The following is a 16,086-nucleotide window of genomic DNA, read 5'->3' on the forward strand; positions in this document are numbered from 1 at the left end:
GGTAACAATGACAACAACATCATCAAAACTGACAAGGTAACAATGAAAACAACACCATCAAACTGACAGGTAACAATGACAACAACACCATCAAACTGACAAGGTAACAATGACAACTACACCACATCCAACTGACAAGGTAACAATGACAACAACATCATCAAACTGACAGGTAACAATGATAAACAACATCATCAAACTGACCAGGTAACAATGAAAACAACATCATCAAAATGACCAATCAAACTGACAAGGTAACAATGACAACACCAACACAGGTACAACAATGACAACAACAACATCAAAACTGACAAGGTAACAATGACAACAACCACCATCAAACTGACAAAGGTAACAATGACCACAACACCATCAAACTGACAAGGTAAAATGGACAACAACATCATCAAACTGACAAGGTAACAATGAAAACAACACCATCAAACTGACAAGTAACAATGACAACAACATCATCACAACTGACAAGGTAAACAATGACCACAACACATCAAACTGACAAACCAATGATACAAACATCATTGACACAGGGTAACAATGCCCAACAACAACACCATCAAACTGACAAGGTAACAATGACCACAAACTGACAACTGACATGGTAACAATGATTAAACAACATCATCAAACTGACAAGGTAACAATGAAAACAACACCATCAAACTGACAAGGTAACAATGACAACAACATCATCAAACTGACAAGGTAACAATGATAACAACATCATCAAACTGACCAGGTAACAATGAAAACAACACCATCAAACTGACAAGGTAACAATGATAACAACATCATCAAACTGACAAGGTAACAATGAAAACAACATCATCAAACTGACAAGGTAACAATGATAACAACATCATCAAACTGACCAGGTAACAATGATAACAACATCATCAAACTGACAAGGTAACAATGACAACAACACCATCAAACTGACAAGGTAACAATGAAAACAACAACATCAAACTGACAAGGTAACAATGACAACAACACCATCAAACTGACAAGGTAACAATGACAACAACACCATCAAACTGACAAGGTAACAATGACAACAACACCATCAAACTGACAAGGTAACAATGACAACAACATCATCAAACTGACCAGGTAACAATGACAACAACAACATCAAACTGACAAGGTAACAATGACAACAACACCATCAAACTGACAAGGTAACAATGACAACAACACCATCAAACTGACAAGGTAACAATGACAACAACACCATCAAACTGACCAGGTAACAATGACAACAACACCATCAAACTGACAAGGTAACAATGACAACAACACCATCTAACTGACAGGTGACAATGACCACAACAATCAAACTGACCACAACACCATCAAAACTGACAACTGGTAACGATGACAACAACATCATCAACCTGGCCAGCGTTAACAATGACAACAACAACATCAAACTGACAAGGTAACAATGACAACAACAAATCAAGACTGACAGGTAACAATGACAACACCACCATCCAAACTGACCACTGTTACAATGAAACAACTAACAAGAACAACAACATCAAACAATTGACACAGCAGTACTATCAACAGTGACCACTTAATTAGGTGACGAATGTCCATTTTACTTAAGCGACGACCTCAAATATGACCTTACAGTATACTCAAATATATACTGTAATAATAATCCAAAACGGCATTAGCTCTAAAGTGTAAGCCTAAATATAAAAATAACCATATTCCACAGTTTTAACCATATGCTAGCTAAATGTAATGGCGAAATGTTACAGTAACTATTTCATAGCTGAAACTATATACTGACGAAATGTTCCAATATCTATTTCATAACTGTGACAATATACTGACGAAATGTACCAATAACTATTTCATAGCTGTGATAATATACTGACGAAATGTAACAAACATATATTCCATACTTGTAACTATATACTGACGAAATGTAACAGTAACTATTTCATAGCCGTAACTATATACTGACGAAATGTAACAATATGTATTTAATAGCTGAAACTATATATACTGACGATATATAACAATACCTTGTTTACCTGTGACTATATATGAACAGGATATTTATTTTTTTGTAATTTCCTTGTGTTGCAGGTGGGAGATTCATTCAGGTTCCAACAATTTCGAAGAATGACAAACAATTGACTTCAAATGCCTTAATTCCTTCGATTTGTCTTTGAGTAAATAAATTTTATAAATCTATCATTGTTTTGACAGTCATTTACCACAAACACAGAGAAATAAAGACTCTTCAATCGACTTTTTAGGGGGATAATTTTATCGCTCCCCCTTCATATGACCAGGTTTATTTGATACGATGCACTAGATAAGGGGAACATGATATGTGTTACGTAAAATGTATAAAGATAATACCAATGTCGGCTAGGATCACTCAGCATAATTGTTTCATTTTGCCATATATTGTTTTATTGTTCCAACATTTGCGAATATTGTTAAAGATATTTTTAAACAAAAAATTACAAGCCTCGAAATTGTACGTATTATTTTAGATGTAGTTTATAGTGCTCCTAATGAACAGCTGTTTTTCAAGTAAGAATGATTGTATTTCATACAGAGTTTAAAATGATAACAAAACTGTGTCCAGCCTACTTAGACTGTAACAGTCTATCGAACATACCAGTCAAACGAGATTTTCCAAAAAATGGACAAAAATGTTTTACCAACACATAAAACAGATCAAAATCAAATAGGTATGAGCCATAAACAGTTAATTTTATAAAAACGACACTATAAACGGTATTTTCATTAGATAATGTTAGATGTCAGTTTTTTAAATTCTACTGTAAGTGTTTAACTGTCAATATTCAATGAACGGTGTTCTTTCAACAAAGTACCCGAAGGCACGGGTCTGATCATGTAATTTAAGCTTAGATTTCGGAGTAAAACTAAATGATTTTCACGACTCAAGTTACTGGAAATATTTGGATCAGTACTGTTGAAAACACAACATTATTCGATATATGAATTTGGCATTCGCCACATTTATTACCAGTGAAATTAAGACATTTTCAGAAAAAAACAATTGCGCCAATGCCTCCTCCGGAAAGTTTATTTGGATTTGAAATGAACGCCTATTTATTTCTTAACACGCCAAAAAGCCATCACATCCCACCGCCTTGACAATTTTTGGTCCGAGTCATGTCGACTTTCAAGAAGTGAACTGTACATATGAATCTTCTGGATATCAATAGATGAATAACGAATTAATAGATAACCTTTTATGCAAGTTAGACAAACGTTAGTCATTTGAATCAATGATTTTTGGCATATCTTTTTATTTTTTTATTGACATTCAAGATTATTTGATTATCCGTCAAGGAAACATGTGCTTATTAGTTCATAATTTCCTATATGCAACATAAAATTTTATTTGTGTATACTTATGGTCACACATATATGTTATGTATTATTCATTGTCGTCTATCAAAGACATAATCATACTTGAGTTATCTCCCTTCCATTGAGACGACAATCATTGTAAGTGCATTCCTATTTTGTAGGGAAAAGACGTATAAAGACCTTCAAATACCTTTATGGTGAAAATCTTTTGAAAAATGAAACGTGTTATTTTCAGTTGTTCAGAGACCGAATTATCGAAATATTTCTAAAAGTGAAAAATAAATGAAATTAACACTCAGTTGTAATGGTGACAAATAAAAATACATAAAATAGTATACATTTTTATTTCTGTTGTCTTCCTTGATCAATAGTTTTAACAATAACTTATCACAAAATTTCCAGGACACGTGACTAACAGTTTTGGCCTTGCCCTTGATAGCTCGTGATATTGTTCACATATCATTTCCGATTATTTGTACTTTTGTGATATATGACGTCATGCATGTGAAAATCGTGAAACAACACAGCTGATGAATGTAAAATATACGTTTGTTTGTCTACGGCTACCAGGGACGATCCGTGAAGTTTGATATAAGCAATGAATTGATAATTAAAGTATGAATGCCAACTGCACAATGACAAAAATAATGGAGGGCCGAAGTTGGTTTCCAGTTCCTAGATCGAACTCAAATATTTCAATATTCTTTGCAAAATTTTACAATATTATTATACAAATATTTTGCTCAATGCAATCTAATATGATATATAACATTTTTTTCTGGTACATCATGGCACCAGATTCATTTGATTCTTACATTTTTGACATTTTTAAAAATTAGGTCACTGTGACCTACAATGTATTTTTTGACACTAAGTTATATTTTCAAAATGTTTTCAACAAATAAATGCATTATTATTCATGAAAAGTCATTAAAAATATCATTTGGTTCAAACAAAACAGAAAAGTGACCCACCTGTGAAACCCTCCATAACTCACGATGGACTCTCACCTGACCTTAATTATATGTCAAATCGTAATGTTCTAACTCACGGGTATCTGTAAACAAAAAAATAATGCTTTTCGGCCTTGGCCGCCGGAAGGCGCAAATTGACACTCCTTCTTCAAGTAAATCAACTATAACTATTGCACTGAGAGTTCATTAAATCAACACGGGTCCAATTATTGTTGAAATAATGACCATTTATTTTGCTCTGCCAGCGATAAATATCTTTCATTTGAACATTTTGTATTTGGTTTTATGTATTGATAAAATAAAATTATAACCGCTATATGTAAACGGAATTGTGAGTAAACGTTTGCATGATTGAGGTTTATTTTATACCTATGACATTAACAATTCAAATATCAGTTATTGATGTTTGTCGCGTTGTGTCTAACTTCAATTATCACATCAAATATCAGCTTCTGATGTTTTTCGTATTGTGTCAAAAAAGATAGCTCTGTCGTTACCCTACTCATTGATCCGGTTCCTGGTTTGTAGCCGGTCCCATTAGGATTCCTTCCTTTACAGTCTCTATTGAGTCGGAGGAGAATGATCGGTTGCTTTGTCCCTGTCGGGCGCTCAGGTTTTCGCCTTGTTAAAAATAGGGGGCGAGGTACTATTCTTGCCCATTAAATAGGGTCTGCAGGATTTCTACACATATTAAAAATTAAATTCCACACCGAAAATTGACTAAAATGTTCATAATATTCCAATATTGATTATCTCATCTTGTCAGAAACAATTTTGAAAGGATTATTTTCTTTTAAATTATTTATTTTATCTACATATATTTCCCAACCCGAAGATAAACATTTGAAACTGATTTGCATCTTCACCTTCCAAAATTGATTAGATATCATTTAAGGAGAAAACTAAGACATGTAATGTCATACAACCAGATTAAATAAGAAAAGTGTTATTTTTAGCTGTTGAAGGACCTAATTATCAAAATGTTTTTTAAAGTAAAACAATAAATGAAATAAATATATAATATATTAGATTTAATGGTGACAAATGAAATATATTAAATACACATTTCTATTTCTGTTGTCTTCCTTGTTCAATATTATTAACAATAACTTATCAAAAACATCCCAGGACACGTGACCAACAGTTTTGGCCTTGCCCTTGATAGCTCGTGATATTGTTCACATATAATTTTCGATTATTTGTACTTTCGTGATTAGATGACGTCATGCATGTGAAAATCGTGAAACAACACAGCTGATAAATGTAAAATATACGTTTGTTTGTCTACGGCTACCAGGGACGATCCGATAAGATTAAGATAGGCCAAATTGGCAATTAACGTTTTGATGAGGCAATAACGGTAGGATTAATTAAAGACATGATACTACGTTTCCGAATTTGTTTTTAATCTTTAAACTAGTAACATAATATATCTTAATTTGATAATAGCAAGATGGTGTATAATGAAAACAAACATGGCATATCTATTTATCAAATATTTATCAAAACACTGCAGACCTATTGCTATATTTAACGTTGTTCTTAAATTAGATTCAGCTTAAGTTACAAACTGGCTTGAGTCAGTTTTAAAAATACATTTAAAAAAGAAAAAATAACTTTTGACTTTTCGGCAAAGTTAGCATTACTTCTGATACATGTACGTAAATCAGGTGTCAACAATAAATTATTGGGGACTGCGCTGAAAGCTCGTTAAAGACGCGTCGCAACAATCATTACCAAAGAACATTTGCGATGTACATTTATTTATAACGATAAATTCTATACGTTATGGACTCACTTTTAAGACAATCAACGCTCATCTAACAACGTTCCTTAACACGTACACGCACACAACATTATGTTAAGTTAATTTACAATATACACGTACTCGCTCAGTTGTTCAAACTCTCTCTATCATATCGTTTTATGTTGTATATCGTCACAGGAATAAAAAAAAGGTCATTCAATTATCCTTTAGTTCAGTTACAAATCTGAACGATGGCTTCGAAACATTACGTGTATTACTTATTAAAAAAGTGCTACATGTACAATGTAGACACATTACAAATGTAAATCTGTTTTTGTTTTCATTTACTAAGGGTTTCACTCTAAACACTTCTACGACTGCTGAAAAATGTCAAGTTTATTACTTATCTTGAACATTAAAATGATAATGCTCTGAACAAATACATTTGCACTTCGATATTTATTTGGATGTCTCAGCGATGTACATCTTTTATTTTGATATTTTGTACATTTAATCGTTTTTGTAATATAAATTTGTTTGGTAAAATGAATTCAAAACTGTAAAACGGAATTATGAGTAAGCGTTTGCAAGATTGAGGTTTATTTTATACCTATCACATCAACAAACCAAATATTACATGAGTTATTGAGGTTTGTCGTTTTGTGTCTAGCTTTAATTAGCACATCAAATATCCGTTGACATGACAATTTCTATAAATAAACATAACTTCCCAGATATGTAAGTCAAAAAATGTGACTTGGGATAAAACAGCGATAGCCATCTGGTGCTGATATGTCGGTGGAATGAGGACTATAAAAGGCTTGGATAGGTTCTTCCCGTACCACTGGACTACAGGCAGACATAATGAACACTCTTACAGGACTGGTTCTGGCTCTTTGTGGTTAGTAGATCTGTTCTATTTAAGGACAACACTGGTGTAGATAACATATATAGAAATATAGTAAATTTTTATATTTTGTTTAGTTTTCATCTTAAAATTTGGAACTTTTGCAAGTATATCACAGACAGTGCTTAAGCGCAAGCGTTTTGGCATTTTTTCTATTGATTTTGATCTCTTTTTAATTAATAAAACTCACCTATTAATGAGACTTCGAATAAAGAGAACTACTTTCTGTTTTTAAATTGATAATTCTATTCCCACGTCGACTTGCAATAGTTTATTGAACAATGCTTCAAGTTAACAATGGTAGGTTCATGGAGTCTGAATTAAGAGGAAATATAAATATTTAATTTATCCGGTTACATTTGTCCTCCCGATTACCTGGTACTATAGATCAATCGGGACTAATGTAAAATGAGATGATACAATGCTAATCACGCAGATTAAAGGATCAAATATGTGTTTGTAATGATAAATAACTGAAAGATAACGAACATTAGATTATAAGGGGATCCAATACAAAAACAATTAAACATACACGGGCCAGCATAGTTTCTCTGTTAGTGACATTGTAACTAGTGTTTAATCTATCTCAAATGTATAATAACTGGTTACTTATAAATAACTGTGTACAGTAGCTTTCTAACATGAATCAATTGAATAATCATTATTATATGATAAATAAAACAAATCCTGTTTATATCATACATAATTATCATTATATGACAAATGAAAAATGTCCTTTTTATATACTACAAAATTATCATTATATGACAAATGAAATACATTTTGTTTATATAATACATAATTATCATTGTATGGCAAATGAAATAACATCCTTTTATATACTACATGATTATAATCACATGACAAATGAAATATTGTTTATGTATTGTATACTTAATATACAGTGGCCTTTGCGGTTTGTGAAACCTGCATTCATACGGATAATTGTCATGACACAACGTGCACTGCTGGAACCAAGAAATGCGTGGAAGTAGCCGGACAGCACCTGTGTACCTGTGTTCACCTCAACACAGCTAACCCATGTAAGTGACCGACTAAGGGAAAGATGTAGAGTTAATTTGATATAGTGAGTCAGGGGAAATGTGTGATATTAAGTCAAGGAAAACGCGAGATAATGAAGGTCTATAGCGTGAGACAATAAGCCAAGCGTACCTAGTCAAAAGTTACGTTATCACGTGAAGAGTAAAAAATATGATATCCATGTGATATCCTGAGTCAAAAGTACGTTATCACAGTTATATAAAGAGTCAAAAATATGATATCATGTGATATAATGTCAAAAGTAATCCGTTATATATGAGTCAAAAAGTACATAATATAATGTGATATAGTGAGTCAAAAGTATGTTATCACGTAACATAATGAGTCAAAAGTACAGGGTTCCGGAATGAAAATTGTTCTACATATACATTCCATTAAAGACCAATGTGATATAAATTAAGTTTGATAATTGTTTTCATATTAATTAAAAGATAGCACTAGAATCAGTTTCTCGGCAATTTCACTATAACTTGTATGTATGTATCTTACAGCGTGTACCACAGCTGATGATTGTAGCACAATTAACTGTGCCCAGCAACACGGACCCCACTCCCACAACTACCACTGTGTAGATAACCACTGTGCTTGTGAGGGTTTGGGACATAACCACCAAGGTCATCAGCAACCAGCACCAGGAGAGCATCTCCCACCTAGTACTGACCAACACCAAACTGGACAACAGCATCATAACAATGCACCACAACAACACCATCAAAACTGACCAGGTAACAATCCAACAACACTATCAAAACTGACCAGGTAACAATGGCAACAACACCATTAAACTGACCAGGTAACAATGACAACAAACCATCAAACGACCAAACTGACACAAACTGACAAGGTAACAATGTAACACACATCAAACTGACAAGTAACAACAACATCACAACTGACAAGGTAACAATGACAAACAACATCATCAAACTGACAAGGTAACAACTGAACAGGACAACAGCAACATCAAACTGACAAGGTAACAATGACAACAACACCATCAAACTGACCAGGTAACAATGACAACAACACCATCAAACTGACCAGGTAACAATGACAACAACACCATCAAACTGACAAGGTAACAATGACAAACAACACAATGACATCAAAACCGGCAAGGTAACAATGACAACACCACCATCCAAACTGACCAGGTAACAATGAACAACAACAACAGTAAAACTGACCACTGATTAGGTGACGATTGTCATTTTATCTTAAGCGTGACCTCAAATATTGATACTGTAATAATTCCAAAACGGCATTAGCTAAATGTAAGCTAAATATAAAATAACCTATTCCACAGTTTTAACCATATGCTAGCTAAATGTAATGGCGAAATGTTACAGTAACTATTTCATAGTGGCGAAATGTTACAGTAACTATTTCATAGCTGAAACTATATACTGACGAAATGTTCCAATATCTATATTCATAACTGTGACAATATCTGACGAAGTGTAACCAATATCATTTCATAGCTGTGACAATATACTGACGAAATGTACCAATATCTATTTCATAGCTGTGATAATATACTGACGAAATGTAACAAACATATATTCCATACTTGTAACTATATACTGACGAAATGTAACAGTAACTATTTCATAGCCGTAACTATATACTGACGAAATGTAACAATATGTATTTAATAGCTGAAACTATATATACTGACGATATATAACAATACCTTGTTTACCTGTGACTATAGATGGACAGGATATTTATTTTTTTGTAATTTTCTTGTGTTGCAGGTGGGAGATTCATTCAGGTTCCAACAATTTCGAAGAATGACAAACAATTGACTTCAAATGCCTTAATTCCTTTGATTTATCTTTGAGCAAATAAATTTTATAAATCTATCATTGTTTTGACAGTCATTTACCACAAACACAGAGAAATAAAGACTCTTCAATCGACTTTTTAGGGGGATAATTTTATCGCTCCCCCTTCATATGACCAGGTTTATTTGATACGATGCACTAGATAAGGGGAACATGATATGTGTTACGTAAAATGTATAAAGATAATACCAATGTCGGCTAGGATCACTCAGCATAATTGTTTCATTTTGCCATATATTGTTTTATTGTTCCAACATTTGCGAATATTGTTAAAGATATTTTTAAACAAAAAATTACAAGCCTCGAAATTGTACGTATTATTTTAGATGTAGTTTATAGTGCTCCTAATGAACAGCTATTTTTCAAGTAAGAATGATTGTATTTCATACAGAGTTTAAAATGATAACAAAACTGTGTCAAGCCTACTTAGAGTGTAACAGTCTATCGAACATACCAGTCAAACGAGATTTTCCAAAAAATGGACAAAAATGTTTTACCAATATATAAAACAGATCAGAATCAAATAGGTATGAGCCATACACAGTTGATTTTATATGAACGACACTATAAACAAAGGTATTTTCATCAGCTCATTTTAGATGGCAGTTTTTAAAATTCTACTGCTAGTGTTTAACTGTCGATATTCAGTGAACGGTGTTCTGTCAACAAAGTACCCGAAGGCACGGGTCTGATCAGGTGATTTTAGCTTAGATTTCGGAGTAAAACTAACTGATTTTCACGACTCAAGTTATTGGAAATATTTGGATCAGTACTGTTGAAAACACAACATTATTCGATATATAAATTTGGCATTCGCCACATTTATTACCAGTGAAATTAAGACATTTTCAGAGAAAAACAATTGCGCCAATGCCTCCTCCGGAAAGTTTATTTGGATTTGAAATGAACGCCTAATTATTTCTTAACAGGCCAAAAAGCCATCACATCCCACCTCCTTGAGAATTTTTGGTCCGAGTCATGTCGACTTTCAAAAAGTGAACTGTACATATGAATCTTCTGGATATCAGTAGATAAATAACGAATTAATAGATTACCTTTGATGCCAGTTAGACAAATCAATGATTTTTGGCATATCTTATTTGTTTTTTTGTGTGACATTCAAAATTATTTGATTATCCGTCAAGGAAACATGTTCTTATTAGTTCATAATTTCCTATATGCAACATAAAATTATATTTGTGTATACTTATGGCCACACATATATGTTATGTATATTCATCGTCGTCTATCAAAGTAATAATCATATTTGAGTTATCTCCCTTCCATTGAGACGACAATCATTGTAAGTGCGTTCCTATTTTGTAGGGAGAAGACGTATAAAGACCTTCAAATACCTTTATGGTGAATTTTTTTTGAAAAATGAAACGTGTTATTTTCAGTTGTTCAGAGACCGAATTATCGAAATATTTCTAAAAGTGAAAAATAAATGAAATTAACACTTAGTTGTAAAGGTGACAAATAAAAATACATAAAATAGTATACATTTCTATTTCTGTTGTCTTCCTTGATCAATAGTTTTAACAATAACTTATCACAAAATTCCCAGGACACGTGACCTACAGTGATGGTCTTGCCCTTGATAGCTCGTGATATAGTTCACAAATAATTTCTGATTTTTCGTACTTTCGTGATTATATGACGTCATGCATGTGAAAATCGTGAAACAACACAGCTGATAAATGTGAAATATACGTTTGTTTGTCTACGGCTATCCAGGGACGTTCCGTGAAGTTTGATATAAGCAATGAATTGATAATTGAAGTATGAATGCCAACTGCACAATGACAAAAATAATGGAGAGCCGAAGTTGGTTTCCAGTTCCTAGATCGAACTCGAATATTTCAATATTCTTTGCCAAAGTTTACAATATTATTGTACAAATATATTGCTCAATGCAATCTAATATGATATATAACATTTTTTCTGGTACATTATGGCATCAGATTAACTTGATTCTTACATTTTTGACAATTTTAAAAATTAAGTGTTGCCTAAAATGCATTTTTGACACTAAGTTATATTTTCAAAATGTTTTCAACAAATAAATGCATTATTATTCATGAAAAGTCATTAAAAAATATCATTTGGTTCCAACAAAATAGAAAAGTGACCCACCTGTGAAACCCTCCATAACTCACAATGAACTCTCACCTGACCTTAATTATATGTCAAATCATAATGTTCTAACTCACGGGTATCTGTAAACCAAAAAAATAATGCTTTTCGGTCATGGCCGCCAGAAGGCCCAAATTGACACTCCGTCTTCACGTAAATAAACTATAACTATTGCGCTGAGAGTTCATTAAATTAACACGGGTCCAATTATTGTTGAAATAATAACCATTTATTTTGCTCTGTCAGCGATAAATATCTTTCATTTGAACATTTTGTATTAAGTATTTTGTATTGATAACATAAAAGTTATAACCGCTATATGTAAACGGAATTGTGAGTAAGCGTTTGCAAGATTGAGGTTTATTGTATATCTATGACATCAACAATTCAAATATCAGTTATTGATGTTGGTCGTGTTGTGTCTAACTTTAATAATCACATCAAATATTAGCGTCGGATGTTTTTCGTAATGTGTCAAAAAATAGCTCTGTCATTACCCTACTCATTGATCCGGTTCCTGGTTTGCAGCCGGTCCAATTAGGATTCCTTCCTTTACAGTCTCTATTGAGTCTAAGGAGAATGATCGGTTGCTTTGTCCCTGTCGGGCGGTTAGGCTTTGCCTTGACAAAACTAGGGGCGAGGTACTCTTCTTGCCCATTAAATAGGGTCAGCAGGATTTCTCCACAAATTAAAAGAATAAATTCCACACCGAAAAATTACAAAAATGTTCTTAACATTTCAATATGATTACCTCATCCTGTCAGAAACAATTTTGAAAGGATTAGTTTCTTTTAAATTATTTATTTTATCGACATATATTTCCCAACCCGAACATAAACATTTGAAACTGATGCACCCTGGATACCCAATCAGCAGGCTCCGAAACATTCACCTCTCTATGAAATCTTGCAACTAAAGGAAGATTTCCAGAAAGTTTTTAGTTTGATTCTGCGGTCCCTATAACATGGTGATCTGAACGGAGTGGGTGACGTGAGGCGATTTGCATCTTCACCTTCCAAAATTGATTAGATATCATTTAAGGAGAAAACTAAGACATGTAATGTCATACAACCTACGGCGGCGTATTAGGGCCACTTTATAATTTAATCTTTAATCTTGTACGTACAAGTTAGTATCTTGTACGTACAACTTAGTATCTTGTACGTACAAGATAGTATCTTGTACGTACATGCTATTATCTTGTACGTACAACTTAGTATCTTGTACGTACAATATAGTATCTTGTACGTACAAGTAAGTATCTTGTACGTGAAAGTTATTATCTTGTACATGTCTTTCTGTAAGATCCCATAATCCTCCTGTTTGTAAATTGCCCTTAATGTCTCCGTATCGTCCGCGAAACTGATCCTTGTGATATACCACTTATTAAATGATTCCATTCTGATTTCGCTCCGTTGATGACGGCCTTCTGTTTTTGTCCAAGCAAAAGGTTGGATATCGAAATAGAGAACCTCCCAGAAGTTCCGTATATTTCGAGTTTATACATTAGGCGTTGATGGGGAACTTCATTAAAAACTTTCATGAAATCACAATAAATACATCGACACATCCACCTAATATTTCTGTCAATTAATCCATAACCTTTATCGAAGCCGTAGATCTTCCATCAATGAAACCAAACTGGCTTTTGCTTACCAACATGCCGTATCGAGTCCTTTGATTAGTTCCAATTGGTTTACCAGTTTACTTTATCGATATTGGACGTTTGATTCTCTAGTAAACACCGTTTGAAAGTATTCAGCGAGAATATTAGCCCCTTCAAGATCGGATGCTGTTATAGTTTCCTTGTTTAGATCAGTATAAAGATTGGAAATGGAAGATTTTTGTTGTAGTTTTAGATTTTGGTAGGAACTGATTCTTAAAATGGTAGGGGGTAGATTGGAAAGGTTTGTATATTACAATGGGGCTTCCTGTTTGTTTATCAACGAATGCAGCGTATCATCGACTGGCAGGAGAAACCGAAACACGTAACGTTTCCAAATTCTCTGTCGTGTTTTAGGGAGACATCTGTATGCAGATCGGTCAATGGTGATTTATACTTAGGTTTGACGTGATGAACAGGAAATTTCATTGTTACAACCCACTTTATACAATTAACGCAATTTGAAAAAGTATTTCAAAGTGGATTAAATATGGTGCAAGTCCACGTAATTTGAAATGAAATCGAAGTGAGTAGAACATGCACCATATTTAACCCACTTCGAAATAATTTCTCAAAGTGCGTTATTTTTTCAAAGTGGGTTGTAGCAGACAATTGCAGTGAACGGTATATAACATAACTCAAACAAATTAATACGTTTTGAAATGTTTTAATCATTTTATTCCAAATCAGCTGGCAATTACATGAACCTCTCATCTGAAACACAGAAAAAACTAAAGTTTATAGGAAAAGGGTATGGGCAACATAACATGACACCTCCTTACAATAAAAGAGTCCTTTGAAATAAAAATTACAGAAAAAAAACTCTTTATAATGGAAGAACTTTTAAATAAGTTATAAAACTAGGGCCACTTCAATAAATCACCAGGTACATGTAACAGAGTATGATTCTTATTTTTTCTAAATGCTTTAGTCTCATACTGCGATTACTATTGTATTCTCAATTACTGTAGAGGGATATATTCGCGAGTGTTTATTTTGAATGAGTAAACAATTCACGGTGTAATATTTGCAATACTTGCATCTGTTTACACAAATAAGTCATTGCCATCCATATACAGGTGTAAACACCTTTAATTATTTCTATCTTCCGAGTCAGAATAAAAGGACGTTCGCGTTATTAACGTACATAAGATCGTTTCTCGTGTAGATATCTGTGTTTATTGAGGGCCAAACAAACCGATCACCTTAGTTTTGATGATGATGTCCAGTTCCAGTTTGGTGACCATGATTGTGGGTGTGGCCTTGACCTTCACATCTACAGTGGTTATCAAAACAATGGCGGGGCGTGTTCGCGGCTAGGCCGAATGATGTACAGTCGAACGAAGAACAGTCGTTCACAGACGAACAGGCTGTAACATTTAACACACAAATCATTGGAGAGTTACGTACGGAGTTATCACCCTTTGCAAGTATTAATTTATTGAACTTGTAACCATGATAAAAGATTCAATATATGAATGTGTTCAATTTTAATTAGAATATGATTATGGATTATGATAATTTGATACTCATTAAGGAACTTGAGCTCAATCTAGATATATAATACTTGTTCTCTCGATGAGAGGGTTTTGTTTTCTAAGTAAATATATAAATGCATTGTCCTTATTCGCCCGTGCACAACAAAACTGTGCTGGACAGGTGCTTGGCTGAGAGGGAAAGGCTATGACGTCAAGTCAAGTGTCCTGGTGGTCACCCTGACTGTACAGCCAACATCGAACGACATGACGGCCTTTCCGAGTATGCCATGGGAAAGGACATCGGAGACCAGCTTACCAGTCAGGGTGTGCTGATAAGATATGCTACGACAGATGGGGACGGAACGGGAGCCAAAGGCCTGGAGGAAGCCATGAAAGCCTTGCATCCAATGTGGAAAGTGGAGAGACTGGCTGACCCAACACACGTTGGCAGAGCACTGTTCCGGAAATGCAACAGTGCTAAGTTCAGCGAGTCCATGTTTCCAGGCCGTACCAGACAGATGAGAGCACATGTGCAGAAGATATTTTCACAAGACTTGAAAGCCAGAAGTAGTTTGGTTTTCAAAGTCATTGATGAAAACACACAAGGGAGACATAGACACTATCACAAGCCTGTTACCCTCCGTGCTAGATGCCACTGTTTCGTGCTATGCTGGTGACTGTGCCAAATGCAAACAACATTCTGTAGTGTGCTCTGGAGATGACGGCGACAACTGGTGGCTACGTTCATGTTCCTGAGTTCGAACCAGATACATCACCTTCAGATGACACCAGAAGACCAGAGTTTACTATTAGAGCTCCTCAAAATGAGACTCAGCACAGAAGCTGTCACATCAATGAGGCTAAAACACATCGACCCAGAAG

General features: G+C 34.0%; 1 protein-coding gene across 5 annotated transcripts in view; it reads left to right on the forward strand.

Moving 5' to 3' along the window:
* Positions 1 to 16,086, forward strand: part of LOC138331389 (uncharacterized) — a 157,660-nt gene that overhangs the window by 3,597 nt on the left and 137,977 nt on the right. The window contains exons 1-4 of one of the 5 annotated variants that reach the window (XM_069278976.1): positions 6,865 to 7,012; positions 7,924 to 8,061; positions 8,572 to 8,805; positions 9,838 to 9,945. In XM_069278976.1, the coding sequence (XP_069135077.1) occupies positions 6,976 to 7,012; positions 7,924 to 8,061; positions 8,572 to 8,801 (405 nt within the window). In that variant the 5' untranslated portion in view covers positions 6,865 to 6,975 and the 3' untranslated portion in view covers positions 8,802 to 8,805; positions 9,838 to 9,945. Of the gene's footprint in view, positions 1 to 2,124; positions 2,354 to 6,864; positions 7,013 to 7,923; positions 8,062 to 8,571; positions 8,806 to 9,837; positions 9,946 to 16,086 lie in introns of those variants that run through there. The other 4 variants (XM_069278974.1, XM_069278975.1, XM_069278972.1 and 1 more) reach the window with 4 other exon arrangements.

The sequence above is a fragment of the Argopecten irradians genome, chromosome 9 (assembly GCF_041381155.1).
Source record: "Argopecten irradians isolate NY chromosome 9, Ai_NY, whole genome shotgun sequence".
Lineage (NCBI taxonomy): Eukaryota > Metazoa > Mollusca > Bivalvia > Pectinida > Pectinidae > Argopecten > Argopecten irradians.